The following is a 17,169-nucleotide window of genomic DNA, read 5'->3' as shown; positions in this document are numbered from 1 at the left end:
TCAAACTGCGGATGTTGTTGCTTTGTATTAAGCTTGTTTGTATGCTGCATGGTACCTTTTTATGTGTGTATAGTTAATTGCACTATTGTTTGTTTTTAACTAACTTGGAAGTGCAATAAAAACTATAAATACTGTATGTAATTAATAAAAAAAACAGCACCATTTTACCATATTTAGTCTTTGATACTGTTGTTCAGCCTCAGACCTCATTTCCTTTGTTTCATTTTCAGAAAATGTGCTTTGTTGTTGCTCGACTAGTGAAGCAGTGTTAGACTATTGTTTTCAACCAGGCACATTTTATAAAAGGCTGACGTTTGGCGCCAGCAGCGGAGCTGAGAGCCTTACCTCCCCCGAAGCTCTCCTGGTTAAAAACAATGGCTGGTTGAGCAAGCGTTGCTAAGTGCCTGTACGTTCTCCTGCGGTAATGAGCCTTAACAGAGTTAGATGAACGGCCACCAGAATACTGCAGCTCCAGGTGAGGAAAAAAATGCTGTTTTATTTTGTAGATAGTTTTGACTAATGGGAAGTAAAATTACCTTTACCTGAAACCTACCAAATTTGCCTTCAGACAACAACAAACACATTTCAAATAGAAAATACAAAATAATAGAAAATGTGTTTATTCATCATTTTAAACAGGTCCAACAAGCAAAGCAACATGAAACATATTCATTTTAAACAAGGTGAATGCCAGTACGCCAGCTATTCTTTAAAGTATATTTACAGGCAGAGCTGATATGAGATCCATCATTGTACACCACGTTTGTCTGTGCAAACTGTTACTTTCTCTATTGTAGGTGACAAATGGTGTTAAAATGTTACTGCAGTTTATATGGCAGGTATTTTAACATCATTTTTGGCTCAAGCCCAACGTCAACTTGACATTCTTGTTGGTCATGTACAGTGGTAACAAATGAGCAACGTGTATCAGCAGCAGACAGATGGTGAAAAGCACCATGTCAGAAATGTCTGGGATGCAAGAACCTGCGTTAACCACCATGCAACACATTCTGTTCCTACTCCCATTACTCAAGGCAATCAGTTCGTAGGCAGACGTTTTACTGTAAATTAAGTGCGCAAAAACTTAAGTACTGTACACAGTATAAAAATAGACCAAAACAAGGCAACAGGTTGTCTTACACTGCTGAAAAAATAGGCTACAAGGGAAGAAAACTGAGTTTAGGAGAAAGGAAAAAACAACTATTAACAGACGTTGAAAGATTGTTTTGTTACAGGACATATCGATACTTTCTGCAAAAACTTGCAGGAAACAGGGTTTGAGAATCTCCAGGATGTGATAAAGTTCAGAAACATTAGTCATTTTACCAACAGCAGTGGGTGTTAACACTCATCCCTCAGTCTCTTTTCAATGTTGAGACACAAACACTCTTACATACACTATTACATGCTATAACAAGCCAATAAATATTTTTTTCAGAGAAGCAGCTATAGCCAAATACCTGTCTATTTTGGGACACCTATATGAAGGAGAAATTATTTTGAAAAGTGAAAAAGGGACATAAGTTGAGTTACAATAAACTAGCTACGCATGTATGCGGACAGGGTTGTAGTTGAAGACAAAAAGTCTGTTCACTGTTCTTGCGTGCCCCAAGAAATGTAGTCAGGCCGTGTGGCTGCGCTGTACTCGTCTACCAGCTGCTGAACCACCTCACGAGAATTGTCCAGCTCATCAAAGTTGTCCTTGAATATGTCCTCTTTGCGGAACTGCTCCAGGAAGGCTTCTCGCTTACGCAGTTTGTCGTACTGCCGGCATGTCCGCTCAAACAGCTGTGGGACAGAGGACATCAAAACTGAAACTAATGCTCTGAAAGAGGATAGATTCCAGGTTATTCTGACTTCTTTAAAACGTGCAAACTTTGTTTTGTTTTTAACTTCTATGTTACAAGAAAGGAAATTGAATCTATGACTTCACTGAAACTTCCTTGGATGACTGTAATTTCCCTCCACTTCACAGCTCATGTTTTAAACCAGAAAAAAAAGAGGGAAAAACATCTACAGATTCAAGGAATTGACTAGTTTGGCAGGATGACGACCCAAAACCTAATTTTTGTGGAATTCCCCTCGAACTGCTTCTGCTGCTCAACTACAGTTTTAGTGAAACGCATATCCTGAAGTATTGACTCAGAATAAACACAGACGCAGGTCTCTACTGTACAAATACACACTTACAGAGGAGATACTTGTGTGGTTGGCCATCATCAGGCCGCTGACTCGGTGGGCCGAGGGCAGGTACGGGGACTTCCTGGACAAAGCCACCTGGATGCTGGCGGGACCCCAGGGAATGAAGCTGGCGAGTTTACGTTCCCGGATCCTTTGGAGGCTTTTATGCACCTACAGCAGAGCCGGTCGAAATCAGTTTGAATACTCTCCAAACATGTTAAGACATTTCATATGCGAATAGATCCGACACCTCTTACTGTGTACTCGTACCTGTGTGGGGTCGACCTCTCCCTGGATGATGTTAAGGATGGCGATGTAGCAGTGGCTCGGTTGCCTCTCTCTTCCTGTGGACACCATCACATTCTTGGGTTGCAGAAGCCTCCTCATCACATCCAGCACTGTGGTTTTCCTCACGCTAGCAACCTGAAACACAGAGTGTTTACTGCTGACTGCAAGAATACTCTCCATTACAATCCCCTGGTGCAGGGTTAATGAAAACACCTGAGCAGATGTCATTCTGTTGACTGAAATGTCTCTCAATTTGACTTAATTTCTACTACTGGCCTGAACTCACCGACTGGTCAGTGGTTAGTGGTGTGTACCCAGTCATAAGGAAGTGGAGGCGGGGTGTGGGGATGAGGGATGCAATCAGGCCAATAAGGTCGTTGTTCATATAGCCCGGGTAGCGCAGGGTGGTCGTGCTTGCAGACATGATGGTGGAAACCTGTGTTCAATTAGACAATTTATATTCACTACATGCAATTTCTGTGATAAATGTCTAGATCATGAAAACTGCATTCTTACAACATGCACAAAAAGATTAACAACAAATAACTGATGTTAGCTGGCAACGTTCGCTGTATGAAGTCATCACAGTTTACGGTGTGTGTAATAGTGTGAATAGTTACACTATCTGTGCACCTGTTGCAGTTTATGTAGTCGTGGCTCCAGGTGTGCAGATTCTACGCTAGCTAGCCAGCTGTCAGGCTAACAGCAGGAGATGAATTAGTGAGCAGAGTTTTCTGTTCTGTGTGCTGAAATTGATTATTAAACTGGATGCCTGCTCTCTACCTATAGTTAGCTACTAGTTGAACCATCTAATACTGACAGTTCATAGCTGTATGAGAATAGATTTAAATATACATATTTATGATGGCCTGACAAGTGGTGCAGGTGTTTTAATATTCTAGCTTAACCGTCCTAAAAAATATGATGTTTCAATCATGTTTTTAAAATATATTAACATTGTGAATGACAGGAGGGCTCCTACGACTGTGGAGTGTGGCTACTATTTGGAGAGTTCAGCCATGTGCAACTCATTTCTAAGAAAGCTGAAATCCAGTCTGACCTGCAACTGACTCGCCAAACTAGTTTGTGAATCTTGTAATTTTTCTAGTGAGCGACTACGTCTGTCTTGACGTTTGCCTTTGTTTAAATACAGTCAGGTAGACTGCAGTCCAGAACTGGAACTAAAACGTGCTGACTGACGAGCTGAGAAAACAACTGGAGGAGGTTGTAACACTGCGTGAAGTCTTCACTCACCAGCTGATTGATCTGGGAGAAGGAGGGGTTCTGGATATGCAGCCTGTCTGTAGCGATGCGATTTAAAGCCGTGTTATCCAACACCACCTGACATACAACACACACAGACAATTATTAGACAAATGAAGAGAAAACAGAGAGCAATTATTAGACAAATGGAGAGAAAACAGAAAGGAAGAGATTCCCTCCAGCACAACAACACGGTGAAAGTCAATACACGGCTACAATGTTAAAGAGTGAGACGGTATCGGGGTAATGACGCAGTCAAGGAACCTCTTAAGGAGTAACAGTGTGCTGTTGTTAGGAGAGCTGAACATAAGACACACTGTACAGCTGCAACAGGGGGACCAATTCTTGGGCAGATTCTATTAGCTCTCTGGCTAATTTAATCAACATGAGGGCCTTATGCAAGACGCCGGAGGAAGTAGGTATTAGAGAGGAAACACCATTAGACTGTCAGAGCGTCTCAGACTAATACAATCACAGATTTAAGACGGAGATTTATTAAGTTTGATTTGCAATACCTCAATGCCGGCAATGCAGTTTGCTTCTTTATTAGTCTGCTACACTAAAAAGTGAGATTTTCAACAAAAGACTTGAAAACATTAAACTACATCCGTCCTATGGTTTCACAAATTCGGCCAGTGGATTTTGAAACTGACTACAGGTAGTCTTTTTATGGTATTAAGTGTTGAAGACGAAAATGACTTTCAAATGAATCAAAGCTTGTATTAGTGGGAGGTCAAAGACACCATGAAATGTAAGTGTTGCCGGTGTATCGTGATATCAGTTACATAACTTTAAAAGACAAGAGCAATGGGATTAATCAACATCCATTCACGAGTGCTGCTGCTCACCACGCAGTCTGCGTTCTGGGTGAGTCTCTTCAGTGTAAGCAGCGAGTTGTACGGCTGAACGACCACGTCACTCATCTCATCCTGGTTTGGGAAAACAGAGTAGGTCTGCACCAGCTTCTTTGGGTACCTGGAGATCAGAAAATATATACATAATTTTCACACGTCAGGTCACTAGGAAAATGTTGAGAGGACAAAAAAAAATGTTTTTTCAGTCACAAATCCTGCTTGGAATTGTTTTCCAACAAGTTGCACGTGAGTGTGTGTACCTGTCATTGAGTTTCTCCAGTAGATAGGATCCCAGCCCAGAGCCCGTCCCCCCAGCAATGGAGTGACACAGGACAAATCCCTACTAAGACAAAGGGTTGCTTATTACTCGCAGTTCAAATTTACAGCATGTGCCACGTGTGTGTAAAGCCTACAGTAAACTCTACTGTTGCAGAAAGCTGACTGTGTGTGGGTGAGCAAAGGCCTCTCTTCTTAGGCAGTTATATAAATGGGAGTGCAGCCCCACCTCACAAATAGGCTCCCTCACCCCCCAAGACAGCCCTGTAATACCTGCCTTCCACACTCGCCCGGCTATTATCACCACACATTCTGCGCGCCACACCCTGCCAACATACACATGCTCACGGCAGCTCGGACCACCTTCCTATCCAATGCACACATGAGTGCACACACGAAATAATAATGTGGGGTCATAATGTGAATGAGTTACAGAAATTGCAGACCTCAGAGGGGAAATGCGAGTGTTATTTCATGGGAGGCTGGCAGCTGAAGAAAGTTCACCCAAAAAAAAAAAAACAAGGCTAAGAATAATAGTGAGGCATGGCTGGGGCTTTGCTCGTTTTAAGATGACATGCACTGGCACCATTTTAACATAGTTTGATCAAGTTATTCATTTCAACAAGCCTTTTTTTTTTTTTTTTTTTTACCACAAGAGTCTGACTGAAAGTCATGTCTGAGTACAATCAAGTATTCCCTGCTACTATTAAGACCATAGATGGATTACTGAGGTCAGGGCGCCACTTGAGCTTCACCTACAAAATGTCACTGAAAGACACGAAACAACCTCAAAGAGACGCACAACGGCCACAAAGAGACTAAGTGCCGAGTGAGGGGCCTTTTACATGTCTGTGTCCAGGGCCCATTTGTCTCATAATCCATCTATGGTTTAGACAAAATCCAAGCTATTTCTACTGGTTAAGTCTGAAATGAACTCATCACATTAACTACAAACAACAAAAACGTTTGATATTTTCTAGCATGTTTGAGGTCCAGGCTCCAGCTGAGGGGTAAATTGACTATACTACGTAATATTTCTCCACACAGCAATATCACATTACTTTTAAATCAGTTTTTCAAATGCCACACAGCCACAGCCCAGATCCCTCCCAGCCCCAGGGACAGTCGGTATGTGATCAATGGCAGACTTGCCTCCAGGCTGTCACTGCCATCTGCCTCCCGGTCAATGATGTCAAAGATGTCTTCTTGGATTTTTTTGCCCTTGAAGGGAAAAAAAAAAGGCAGAGCAGAATTTTAGATGCATTGAATTTGTATTTCTTTAACTGGGATTATTGACACAAGGTTAAAGACAGAAACATGTCATTTTCAGTGATCACCTGTGAATATCCACTAGCCCAGTTGTTCCCTGCGCCTCCACCATGCTCGGAGAGGTAGATGTTCTCTGGGTTGTACAGGTTTGCGTAAGGAGAGTTGAGGATGGAGTGTATCACCCTCGGCTCCAGATCCAGGAGAACTGCGCGAGGGATGTAGTGCTCATCATCAGCCTGAGGAGTTTTATAAATAAGCTGGTTAGCTGGTGATGCTACGTCTGCAGCTTGCTGTGTCTCTGCAGGGTCGCTTCAGTTTACGCTACAGCCACTCCACCTAGTGGCACATGCGGTTGTTGCACTCAAGCATCACCCGATAAAGACCGAACATAAACAGTACATGGTGTGGAGAAAAGATACGCCTTTTGTAGCTCCTGACGTGGGAGATAATGCAGTGAAGCAGTCAGGTGTTTGAACCACTTACCTGATAGAAGAACACGTCCTTTCTGTCGGTCCCTTCAGTTGCAAACTCCTCAACAATCCCCTCTGGGCTGATGCCATGCTCTGCACACAGCTGCTTCCAAAACTCAAACCCGACTGTTAAACAGAGAGAGGAGCAGGACAGCAACACGTTAAGTCACGTTAACTAGCCGTTTGTGACCTTACAAGCCTATTACAGTAAATACGTCAAATATAATAACCTGCAGCGTTGTCTGAATGACACTGCACAGGTAGCTAACGTTGACTAATATTATATTACAGTTGCTATGTAGAGACTCCATTAGCCACAAGTCAGTTAAGCTAGGTTATAATGACGTTGTCGCTGTTTTATGTTATATTTTGAGCTTAGCTAGACTTTATACTAGCACTTAGCTAACGTCGTTACTTAGCAGTTCGTCTGACATCTTAGCTAGCTAACTTAAATGTTAGACACTGGCTAACGTGTTAAGGTGTGCGTGTGTGCAGAGAGATGGCAATCGTAACATTAACTTCGTCTTTCACGTACTTTGATTTCCACACTGCCCGAGCTGAAGCGTTATGATTTCCCGCGGCATGTTCAGGCTTCAGTTGCTCCTTATTTGGCTAGCCCGCTAGCTGCTTGCTAGCTAAGTAATACAAGAAAAGTAGACTGCTGCTGAAACCGCTTCACCACCAGCCCGCTCCTTCCCGCTTGGTACTGATGTGACGCTCAAAGCAGACTTCTTCTTCTGTTTGCAAACCGACATTAAGTGTCCATATCGCCACCTACTGTATCGGAGTGTCATAGAGCAGAATAATAAACACATTTAAAGCAAAGAAAAACCTGGCAAGATGTACGGTTCCTCGCTTCTACGAGCCAAAATCAAACGAATATCACGTAGAAGACCTTCCTCCTCTGGTTTGACTTTGCTGCCTACGGTAATTTCAAAGTTTTATTTTGAAAACCTTAGCCGGAAATATTAGCATGCCATTATTTCTGCCTTCGTAAAAATGACAATGTGCAATCATAACTGTTCAGTGCCCTCCAGTGGCCACATTGCGTAACTACACCTCTATATATTTTGGAAGTTGTACTTTTATAGTCTGTTTTGCTGTTTTTCTCTTCGACTGTGTCATGTATTGACAAATGTTGCTGCTTCTACAGTTTTTAAGTACATTTTTCTTTGTGTATTTCTTCATCTGATTGTAATAATCACCATCGGCGATATGCTATTGTTTCTGTCTTTACGCCAGTACAGTGTTTATAGTCATGCGTTCCCCTGCCCTCTAGTGGCCACAATTGGTAACTACAACGGAACTCTAGTCAAGGTAGACACAATAGCATGTTATTACTTTCGTTTACATCGTTCAAAATAAGACTTTTATAATAGAATGTAGTTACACATTATGGCCACCGGGGGGCATTGTAGATACATTATAAACACACTAAAACCAACAACTCTTTGTTTTAACTCTTACACAAAGTCTAAATGCAGACAGTTAAGAAACCAGATCTTTCCGGTTAGCGATGTACAATCATTATCATTTCAAATAAGACAATAACGAACTTTTTCATTGAAAGTCATTTTTGTAATCAGAGCTCTGTTGCAATTTACATATATAGTTTGACGGACTTGTGTTTCTGATTGAAATTTCATTTAGGATACATAAAAAATAGTCTACCACACTCTTTTTGCACATAAACCAACTACATTTAAAATCTAGCTGGTAAATAAAAAGTATGTAGACTGTATTTGTAAAAACATATCTTAACCTAAAAGAGGTTTTCAAGGCGTCAAGGACCCGATGGCTTGCTGATGTTTGTCAATGCAGTGCTTCAAAGTAAACAAAAACATAAATATCCCATCTCCCCCGAACGCAGCATGACACAGAGGCTCGTGCACATTCTGATTGGGCGGCTGAGGGCTCGGAAAAACAGGTTACGCCATATTGTCAGCCTCCGAGGACAGCGCTACATTCCTGCAAACATGACAAAATAGTACGTGTCATCTTATTTTAAAACATTTCCTCACTGTCTTTGATAACATGCTTGCCTGTAATGTAGTCCGATGTTTAGTGTGAGATGCTGACACGATTATTCAGCTGGCCTTGCTAGCTGTTAGCTTAGAAACGCATTAGCATAGGTCTGGTAGCCGATGTAGTGAGTGGAGCTGCTCCGTGGCGCTGTGGTGGCCCTTATCAAGCGGTTTACCTGTTTCCACTTAAGTCTTTATTTTACAGGCTTACTTTACCGACCGTAGACGCAAAGATGGCGCACACTGGTGCAATGGAAGACGCAACCGTGGAGGATTTCTCTGCGAAGCAGGGGTCTAATGTCTGCCTGCGAAGTCGACCATGCTCCAGCGAGAGAGACGGTCAGGTACGGGCTGTCAAAGCTGCTCTCCAGTCCAGGTTGGGGCCCTACGAGCCCGTCCTGACCTATCTACAGTCCGTCCTCATGTGGGAAAGACCCTTCCAGTGTGTGCTTCTCTACATTGTGGTCAACGTTGTGTTCTGGTGAGTTTCACCTGATGTTAGTTAAACTTTGTACATTTTGATGGCAAACTTGTTCTGTGGCCTCAGTCTGTTTGTGTCAGTGTCATAGCAACTTCCATCCAGACAATACAGAGGCTGTTCGGTCGTCAGGCGAAAGCCAACGTGACTGCAAGCAGCTGGTGCTTTTACACAATTCAGCGTTTCACCTGTCAGTTCAAGACAACACAGATGGCTGGCTAATGGAGCTATTTATAGACACACTCAACAGACACTGATGTTGTTCCTAACAGAAGTGTTTGGTTAATCTGGAAAACAGTGTGGTGCCATGGATTATCCACTTTACCAATTTCTGTGAGGCTGTAATTTGGGGTTAAACCTGCATTTTACAGACCCACGTATTGTCACAGTAGAAGTAAGAGGAAATACATTGTTAGTCTGTTTATTTGTATGTGGCTTTGCTTCAGCAAATGTATAAGACTTTAAGTATAAATCACATGTCAGTTAATAGCAGTTTATTTATATATGTCTTTGAAGAAAGTATAGAAGAAATCAGAAGGAGAAAATGTGGGACTGGGACAAGTTTTGGCTAAATTAGGTGACTTTGATATTGTTGTGTGGTAAGAATCACTGACCTGGGACACAGAGAGGGGAGAGCCGGGCTGGCCAGCCTGCTTGTGAAGCTCAGGCATTCAGCCTTTATACGATTAGACCACTGGGCACATTAGGCTGCCCGTCCATCCTGTCTCCCTTTGACTTGTGCTTCAGCACACACTCAGGGTGCAGGCTAATTTCTGCCCAAATATATGCCTTCATAATCTATAGTAAGGCATGAAGCAACTGAGCAACATGGGGATGGGGAGGCAATATGGACAACCTTTCTGCCAGTGGGTCACTGTCTGTCTTGATTTTATAATTCTTAAAGGCCCAAAAAGAAAACAGATAAAGCTTACAAAATAATACAATCCAATAACACTCCACAACAAAATGCATCTTCAGAAAGTTCTGCAGAGTTTAAGCATGTTTTTAACAAACTAGCTACTAATTGCACTGCTACCCTAAATACCAATACACCTCATTCTGCCAACACATTCTTTGTTAGGTTAATCTCTAACTGCTGATTGGCAGAATCCCGTAACATTGTTCAGGTCAACAAATTTTGAAGTCTTGTGATCTGAAAGTGGGACAACACTTGTGGACTATAATTGTTAAGCCCTGAGGAAGTGAAATCAGTCTGTGTGAAAGTGGGCAACACTGACAACGCCTGTGATATCACGATTATATTTTATCATATTTTGTTGTGCGTAATTCTTGATGGTTGGTGATGTTGTGGAGCACTCTGTCTTTTGTTGTGGTTGTATTTGTCCGACAGTTGCCACAAACACAATTAACTTACTATATATTCAGCCTGTAGTTTTTGTTTGTGGATGGGAATTTTATTTATCAACACTTGATTTGTCACCTCTACATTTTATTTATGTCACAGGAGTGCCATCCGTTTTGAAGAAGAGAAAGTAATATTCTCTATTCTCTGTATTACTGTTTTAGAATATTATTTGTTTAGAATAACTGATGGGTGTAACACACACCAGATGGTGGGATAACTTCCTCTTTTCTTAACAGCAGATCACCTCTTTGGGTGACACAGGCACTAGAAGTTCTGTCTGTTCATGTGTTTGCTCTGTTTTTATTCCCCTCCAGGTTCTTCGCCCTGACCTCACTGCGCCTGCTGTTCCTGCTGGCTGCTGGTCTGGCTGTGATCGTCTGTGTTGATACCTGGAGAAATAAGATCTGGCCAGAGATTGCAGGTGCTACAAGTTGCTTTTCATGGGGGCTCTTTATCTCTCAGCAGACTCTGACATGCTCTGTACCTATGCTTCACTTTTCCTTCTGTCTCGTTTTAGTTGTGCCGTAGATCATTCCCCAGTTTACTGTGATTGCAACAAATGCACTTTGTCGGAATAGATATGCCATCAGTCAGCAGCCCTGCCCTCTTGACCTTTCAAGTGATTTGCGTTTCATCTGGAACAGTTAATCCCCCAAACCTGTTTCTGAACTTGTGTTGTGTACAAGGTCCAGAAGAGATCAAAGAGTGGAGCCGAGCTTTAAAGTGCAACACAACTTGGATTACTTTTTATATATTTTACACTCAGTATATGTAACATTGATGTGCATTATGGTATGTAATGTTTCTTAAAGTGATGGATGTTCTCTCTCTCTACAGTCCGAAACCTGGACGAATCAGAAAATGAGAGGTTTGTTACTGTGACCACCAGCCAGTATTCACTACAGACAAGGCCAGCAATAATAATGATATAAATAAAAAGCAGAAGGTGTTCATCAGATTCTCTGTTTTTGTAGCTGGGGTTTGGTGCAGCCTGGCATCCTCAGTGTGCCTGAATTGTGCCACCACATCGCTGAGGCCTGGGTCAGTGGTGGAGTTCTCACATCCGGTGTGTTGCAGTACAAAAGACATAACCCTGGCAAGGTGAGGAGCACACACTGTATGATCATTACAATCATATTATGACAATATTTAATGTCTGCCACATTGGATTGCATGATTGTTCAAATTTAAAATCTCAAACATTTTAGAAGTCATTCAGAAAGAAATCTGATCTAGTAATTTATTCCATTCCATCTCATTAATCTCAAACTAGGCACCTCAAGTTATCCCATATTATGACTGTAGTGATTCTAATAATAAAGGTGAAGCCTTAGAGTGCTGACTTTATTCTCTGTGTGTTGTTGCTGTCAGTTTTGCATCCTGACCTGTGGCGTGTTCACTTGTTTGGCTGTGGTTGGGCGCTACATTCCTGGATTGGTGCTCTCCTACTCTGCTGGTGAGTCCCGGTCCTAACTACAGATCCAGGCTCCTTCACAGGACCACGCAGGGAAACTCATCCTGACTGGTCCTATTTAAAAATGCATGGGTGGTGAAACCAGATCTGTGGGGCCCCAGTACAAGGGTCTGGTCTGTGAGGTGATTAAAGTCAGGATGAGACACACAAGGAAGGAGGGAAGGGAGCCAGGAAGAAAGCTAAGGAGGTCAGGCTGAGACTGGGCTAATCTCCTAACCTCCAACCAGTGTAGACTGGAGAGCCGGACAGGCGGGAGCTGCTAAGGCCCTCTGCTCTGACGTCGGACACAATCCACAGCAGCTTGTACTCTACATGTTAACTCCCTGCTCCTCCCTCTGCCTCACTGCCTCTCTACTGATAATGTACAGTCATGACAGTCATTCAGAAACTGAATCTGTCCAGAACACAAATGAACAGCTTTTTTCTTATAACATGTACTAAACAACCCCAACAGACTTTCCTCCTTCTTTATAATGACTAGAATTGGTTTCCTCTCCTCTAGTGTGGGCTACTCTCCTGGCCCCTCTGGGAGCCCATTACAGGGTGTTTCAGCATGTGTGCGTGAAGCTGGAGCCGGTCCTGCAGCGGCTGGACTTCAGTGTTCGTGGATACATGATGTCAAAGCCTATCGATAATCAGTGTAAGTACTACGTCACATTTTATTTATTGTATTTTCTGGTAGCAATTATCAATTTTCAGACCACTTGGCATAAAACTGACAATAAACCTTTGATAGTCATGGTCATTTCTAGCCATTTACAGCAGGTCGAAGGCAGCTGTAATAAATTGTACTGTCGTGATGGTTCATGCTTTAGTGCTCTCTAGTGGCGCTAAAGGCTAGTCTCAGTTGACAAACTCATAACATGCCCTGTTTGTACATGTAAAAACTATATAAAGTTAAGAAAGATTACATATCTTTCAAGCCCATTTTTGCTAAATCTTTCCATTTATTTCATTTTGGGCTTCAACAAATACTTGTTTTTGTTATCTATTCATATTTTCTCATCTATAAAATCACTCCTTCTTCAAGCCAGTTGTCCAGTATACTATGTGTACATTACAGTTAATATGACTCAGTGGCAGCCTCCCTCCTCCATCTTAAAGACTCCAGTGAGTGTAGTAATCATTTGTTGTCTGTGTTTGTCATCCTGCTCTGCAGTCCTGCGCCGGCCTATCCGTGATGCAGCCTCAGGTGAAGCCAGTGACAGTGAGGAGGAGTTGGCTGCTTTCTGTCCAACGGTCAGTCTGTGTTTTAGTTCTGTTGACTTTGATGTTGATGAACACGGCCCTCTTATTTTCTGTTCTGTTGCCTAAATGCACCAGTTGTCGGGTCTGCCTTACTGTTGTTTATAATCAGATGTAAACTTTGTCTGCCAATACAGGTTTCTAAATCCAAGGCTTACTTTCACTTAGCATGAACATTTCTTCAGTGAGCACAATGAACACTCACTATGTGTGTAGAGACATGTCGAAGCTTGTCTACTTAAAATGCCAGGACGATCAATGCCTCTGCTCTGTTTAAGGAGTGTCAACACCTGTAGTTTATTTATTTATTTGTTTGTTTGTATGATAGGAAGAGCACACAGCTTCTTAGCTGTACCAGAGTTCGCTATGCTAAGCTAATTTACATCTGTAGTCCCTGGGCAGAAAACACAATTACAAGACTGTACATATTCCCTATACTACAACATCTATTATTATATCCATTTATTCTATGAGAAAATGGACGGATGGCGTAAGTTAAAATATATAGATAAAACACACATCAGCACAGTGTTAGTTACAGTAGCACAACTGAGCCACTTCCTGTTGCGGTTAAGAACTTCACATGACGTGTTGGGTCTATGTGTGTAGCAAAAATATTAAGAAGAGAATAAAACTAAACAGTCGAACAGAGAAAGTTTGCAAACCCTATGGCAGAGCGAAAGAATACAAGTTTATAAAAAGAAACATATAACACAACTTAAAAAAACCTTTTGAATCTGCTGTCTTTCCTAGTTTGATGACGCTCTTGTTGCGAAAGAACTTGCATTGACGGACTCTGAGCACTCTGACGCTGAGGCGTCCTACACTGATAACGGAACATTTAACCTATCGCGTGGCCAGACCCCACTCACAGAGGGCTCGGAGGGTAAGTACGCAAGTATTGCAGATTTCTTTTCCTTTCTTTTCAGGCGTGTTCTTGTCCCTCACCGTGCCGCTGTCTGTATTCTGGTCAGATTTTGACAGACACAGTGACGCTGAGGAGTCCTTTGCTCAAGACCTCCCAGACTTCCCCTCCATAAACCCTGATGCCACTCTGATGGATGATGACGATGACACGAGCATAGGTCTACCTAGTTTGGGTACGTCTGGGCTCGCTAGTCACCGGGCTTCAGTGCTGGATGTAGATGCTCACCTGGACTCGGACCAGGAGGATCTGGATGCAGAACTTTCTCTCAGCGGCCTGCCACCTGCCTCTGATTTTACCGGAGACTTGGCCGGAATCATCGCCAGCAACATGATCCAGGCGGCGCTGGTTGGGGCGATGCAGCCTCGGCCTCCTGCCACCCAGCGCAGAGAAGGTCCTCCCAGGGCCGCGGCCCACCGGAGCTACCGCAAGCAGTCCAGCTCCGAGCTGGACACAGACTTGGACGGAGAGGACTTTGAAATGCTGGATCAGTCTGAACTGAACCAGATGGATCCCATTGGAGGAGGAGGGGGTACTAGACGGGGAGAGAGCCAGGGGTCTAACTTCTTGTCTAACCTGCTGGGTAAACCACAGTAAGGTGTGTGTGTGTGTGTGTTGGTGAGAGTTTGTGTGAGCGCGTGTGTGTCTGTGCGCCTGTGTGCACGAGTGCAACTTCATGGGCAGTGTACATGTCGATGAGCTGCGAGTGTGTTGTGAGAGATGATTTGAGGTTCCAGCAGCCCTGCTTCTGATTGGCATCAGTTTATCACTGTGAAGTATTTTATTTTTTCTCTCTTTTTTTCCTGTACCTTTTAAACCCTGATCATTCAGACAACTCTTACTTTGTAGGCTGAGCAATAGGAAATGCAGCGACAAAAATATAACACATTCAGACGTTAAATAAACCAGCATTGAGACTCGTTGTAATGTTATGCACCTATAAGTTACAAGGGTGCTCGTTAGCGACTATGAATAAAGAACAACAGTGCCCATAAAATCTTTTCTACCTGGAGGTCTACACGTACAGGGCTATTTCACATGGGACCAAATATGACATTCCTGTTGGTCGAGCTGAGCCATGTTGCTTTGATGATGACATTATGGAACAGCATCACATGTTTAAGTTTCTTTAGTCACTGGAAAGTATTCCCATGACGATGAAACAGCTGTTCACGTTGCTGTTGATATTAGTGCTCTGCTGTCCCTTCAAGTAACGTGGCTATTATCTGTTGCAAGATGATTTATTTAATGTTACAGAGATTAACATTTTCTAAACACTCTTCTATAATGAAGATGAATAATATTTGGATTCAGTTTCTTCTCTGTATGATTTTCTCAGTCTAACATATATGAAGACATCCTCATGCATTTTCTATTTTCTTTAAAGAATGTCACATTACAGTCTTAAGCTATCTGACCCAGAGGGACACTTGATGTTACGCTCATTGTTCATTGTTTTTATGAACTTGTGCCCCAGGATGAGGTTTGCTTTTTTTCTGTGTAAATTCAGAATATTTTTAATTTTCCTACCCTTTAATACAGCTCAGTAACACATTGTGTCCATGTTTAATACATTGAATGAGCCCTCAGCTTTGTGTGTTTTTTCTTTTTCTTTTTCAAAAGTAATATTTAAACAAATTTCTGTATATCTTTTACCATCATTGTATTTCATGTAGTTGACAGTCATGCTGAACTTTTTATGGGAGAAATCAAACATTCTTCAGTTCATGGGTCTTTTACTATTTTAATGGGAAACATGTTTACACGAAAACTGGGTATAGAAAGTTATCCTTAAATCCTTTTTTAGTGTTAGTATGTAAAGGTTTAAAGTGGCTTTTATGTGCTGGTCAGCCTGATTTCTTTTTGATGGACAAGCCATGTCAGTATGTCAAAACTTAACAGAAAAGGCACTTAAAACTTAAATGAGCCACAGTTGAGATTTATTAAAATGCATATATCAAAGAGTCTAAAAATGCTGTTTTTTAATAGAGTAAACATTGCTCTCTTTAATTGTGTTATTTTGAGTGGAAGAATCATAGCTGCAAAATATTTAGCACAATAGGAAAGAAAACTGCTGGATAGGAATTTGCTGGGATTTTGAGGCTAAAAAAAAGTTAGTCTCAGTTGTTTGACTTGGTTTGGCCTCCTCAGTTAACCAGAATGTTGCTCATTGCTGCTCCATGAAGAGTCAGTTCCTCAGTATGAGTGATCTGTAGTCACTTTCATAATGTAATGTGCATAGTAGTGTATTTTCTTCTCTGTATCTGGTTTTGATATGTTTTGATGTGCAAATCGTATTGAATAAAATGTTTGCAAAAAAAGTCTGTCGAGGGTGTTGTTTCATGTGACAGGAGGAGAAAGATGTACAGTGATCTCAGATGACAGATGAAGCTCTTCAGATGATTTTAAAGTCTCTGATTTAAGACAAAAAACAACAGAGCCTTTGTAATTGAAAGGCCCTGACAGTGGAACTTCCCAAAGGAAACCATGAACTATGAAACACTTACAGTATATGTGAGACCTTGTTAATTTCCTTTGACAATAACCTGTTTTAGTAGGTAATTTATTGTCTGCACCCCCAGCTATAATATCAACAATATATGCTTTTCTATTGCTATGCAGATGATATTTGTTTGTGTTTTATTTCACACAATAGCCCACATTTAAACGACATGTATGTATTATTTATCTAAATGTTTTTAGGCCAGGACCCCGAGTTAACTGTCTCTGAGACCAGCCAAAATGACAGACCTCTCACTTGGCTCTTCTTTCCGAATATCGCAAACTTTCATTTAAAAAAGGTAGGATTTAGAGTAGAGTTGTATAAAAGTGATGATTTTCGGCAAATAAATATAGCCCGGTTAACATGCAAAGGTAGAAAGTTTTATTTTAGATCAAAACAACGGAGAAAAGCTCGTGCGCGGGGGTCGTCCACGCCACTCTCACAGAGCAGGGCAGATATTTCTACTTGTGTGACGCATCTTGAGGCACAAACGATCTTTTCGGTGACGCAAATTTCGCGCGAAACTCGGTTTGGGGAGCAAAAGAGAAAGCGG

At 42.0% G+C, this 17,169-nt stretch overlaps 2 protein-coding genes across 2 annotated transcripts; one reads left to right on the top strand and one right to left on the bottom strand.

Annotated features, from left to right (window-relative positions):
* Positions 1-1,433: 1,433 nt before the first annotated feature.
* tubg1 (tubulin, gamma 1) lies at positions 1,434-7,190 on the bottom strand. Its single transcript, XM_070923174.1, has 11 exons — positions 7,137-7,190; positions 6,615-6,727; positions 6,200-6,367; positions 6,015-6,083; positions 4,847-4,926; positions 4,581-4,707; positions 3,724-3,810; positions 2,756-2,905; positions 2,452-2,604; positions 2,191-2,352; positions 1,434-1,788 (listed from the first exon to the last, which is right to left on the bottom strand). The coding sequence occupies exons 1-11, from the start codon at positions 7,183-7,185 to the stop codon at positions 1,591-1,593; spliced, it is 1,356 nt and encodes a 451-aa protein (XP_070779275.1). The 5' UTR covers positions 7,186-7,190; the 3' UTR covers positions 1,434-1,590.
* A 1,387-nt stretch (positions 7,191-8,577) lies between these two features.
* retreg3 (reticulophagy regulator family member 3) lies at positions 8,578-16,427 on the top strand. Its single transcript, XM_070923371.1, is given in 11 exon segments — positions 8,578-8,588; positions 8,817-8,830; positions 8,833-9,106; positions 10,784-10,890; positions 11,307-11,337; positions 11,444-11,570; positions 11,841-11,925; positions 12,446-12,583; positions 13,103-13,182; positions 13,942-14,074; positions 14,163-16,427. Coding segments are annotated over 11 exon segments (1,548 nt in total). The 3' UTR covers positions 14,711-16,427.
* The last annotated feature ends 742 nt before the right edge of the window (positions 16,428-17,169 follow it).

Source organism: Enoplosus armatus, chromosome 17 (genome assembly GCF_043641665.1).
Source record: "Enoplosus armatus isolate fEnoArm2 chromosome 17, fEnoArm2.hap1, whole genome shotgun sequence".
NCBI classification, from domain to species: Eukaryota; Metazoa; Chordata; class Actinopteri; order Centrarchiformes; family Enoplosidae; genus Enoplosus; species Enoplosus armatus.
This window is presented reverse-complemented; position numbering and strand designations above follow the sequence as displayed.